Source organism: Penaeus monodon, chromosome 21 (genome assembly GCF_015228065.2).
Source record: "Penaeus monodon isolate SGIC_2016 chromosome 21, NSTDA_Pmon_1, whole genome shotgun sequence".
NCBI classification, from domain to species: Eukaryota; Metazoa; Arthropoda; class Malacostraca; order Decapoda; family Penaeidae; genus Penaeus; species Penaeus monodon.
The window spans coordinates 24,677,572-24,678,129 of record NC_051406.1 but is presented as its reverse complement, the minus strand read 5'-3'; the positions used below and the strand labels follow the sequence as shown (position 1 = coordinate 24,678,129).

Sequence of the window (558 nt, the reverse complement as noted above, 5' to 3'; positions counted from 1 at the left end):
GTAGAGGTTCTCCTCGCCGATCTTCTTGCCGAAGGTGATGAGCGTCTCCCCGAGCACGCCCTCTGGCTGCGGGTAGGTGGCGGCCTTGGCTTGACCCGAGAGCTTGCCGATGCCCTTCACGGCGGACATCTTGGCGCGGGAGGCCGGGTTCGGGTGCAGGAACTCCTTGATCTTGAGCTGCAGGTCCTCCACCAGCTCGCACATGATGTCCGTTTTCTGGGGAGGGCGAGCAGGGGCGGGTCATGTTTACGAATATGTGGGAGAGGCGTGGAGAAAGAATTGAAGAAATAAGGACAGAAGGAAGAAAATGAAGGAGGAAGGAACAAAAACAAGAAAGGAGAAAGGAAAAAAAAAACAGGCAAGGAGGAAGGGAAAAAAGCAGGAAAGGAGGAAGGGAAAAAAGCAGGAGAGGAAGAAAAAAAAAGCAGGAAAGTAGGAAGGAAAAAAAGAGAGAAGGAGGAAGTAGGAAGAAGGGGAAAAAGAAGGAAAGGAGGAAAGGGAAAAAAGGAAAGGAGGAAGGGAAAAAAGAAAGAGAGGAAGGATACAGGGAAGACAGGA

The 558-nt window shown here is 51.1% G+C and overlaps 1 protein-coding gene across 10 annotated transcripts in view; it reads right to left on the bottom strand.

Annotated features, from left to right (window-relative positions):
- LOC119586377 (endophilin-A-like) overlaps window positions 1–558 on the bottom strand; it is a 42,420-nt gene that overhangs the window by 30,296 nt on the left and 11,566 nt on the right. For all 10 annotated transcript variants that reach the window (XM_037935090.1, XM_037935093.1, XM_037935089.1 and 7 more), the window contains exon 3: window positions 1–216. In XM_037935090.1, coding sequence (XP_037791018.1) covers window positions 1–216 — 216 coding nt within the window. The remainder of the gene's footprint in view (window positions 217–558) is intronic.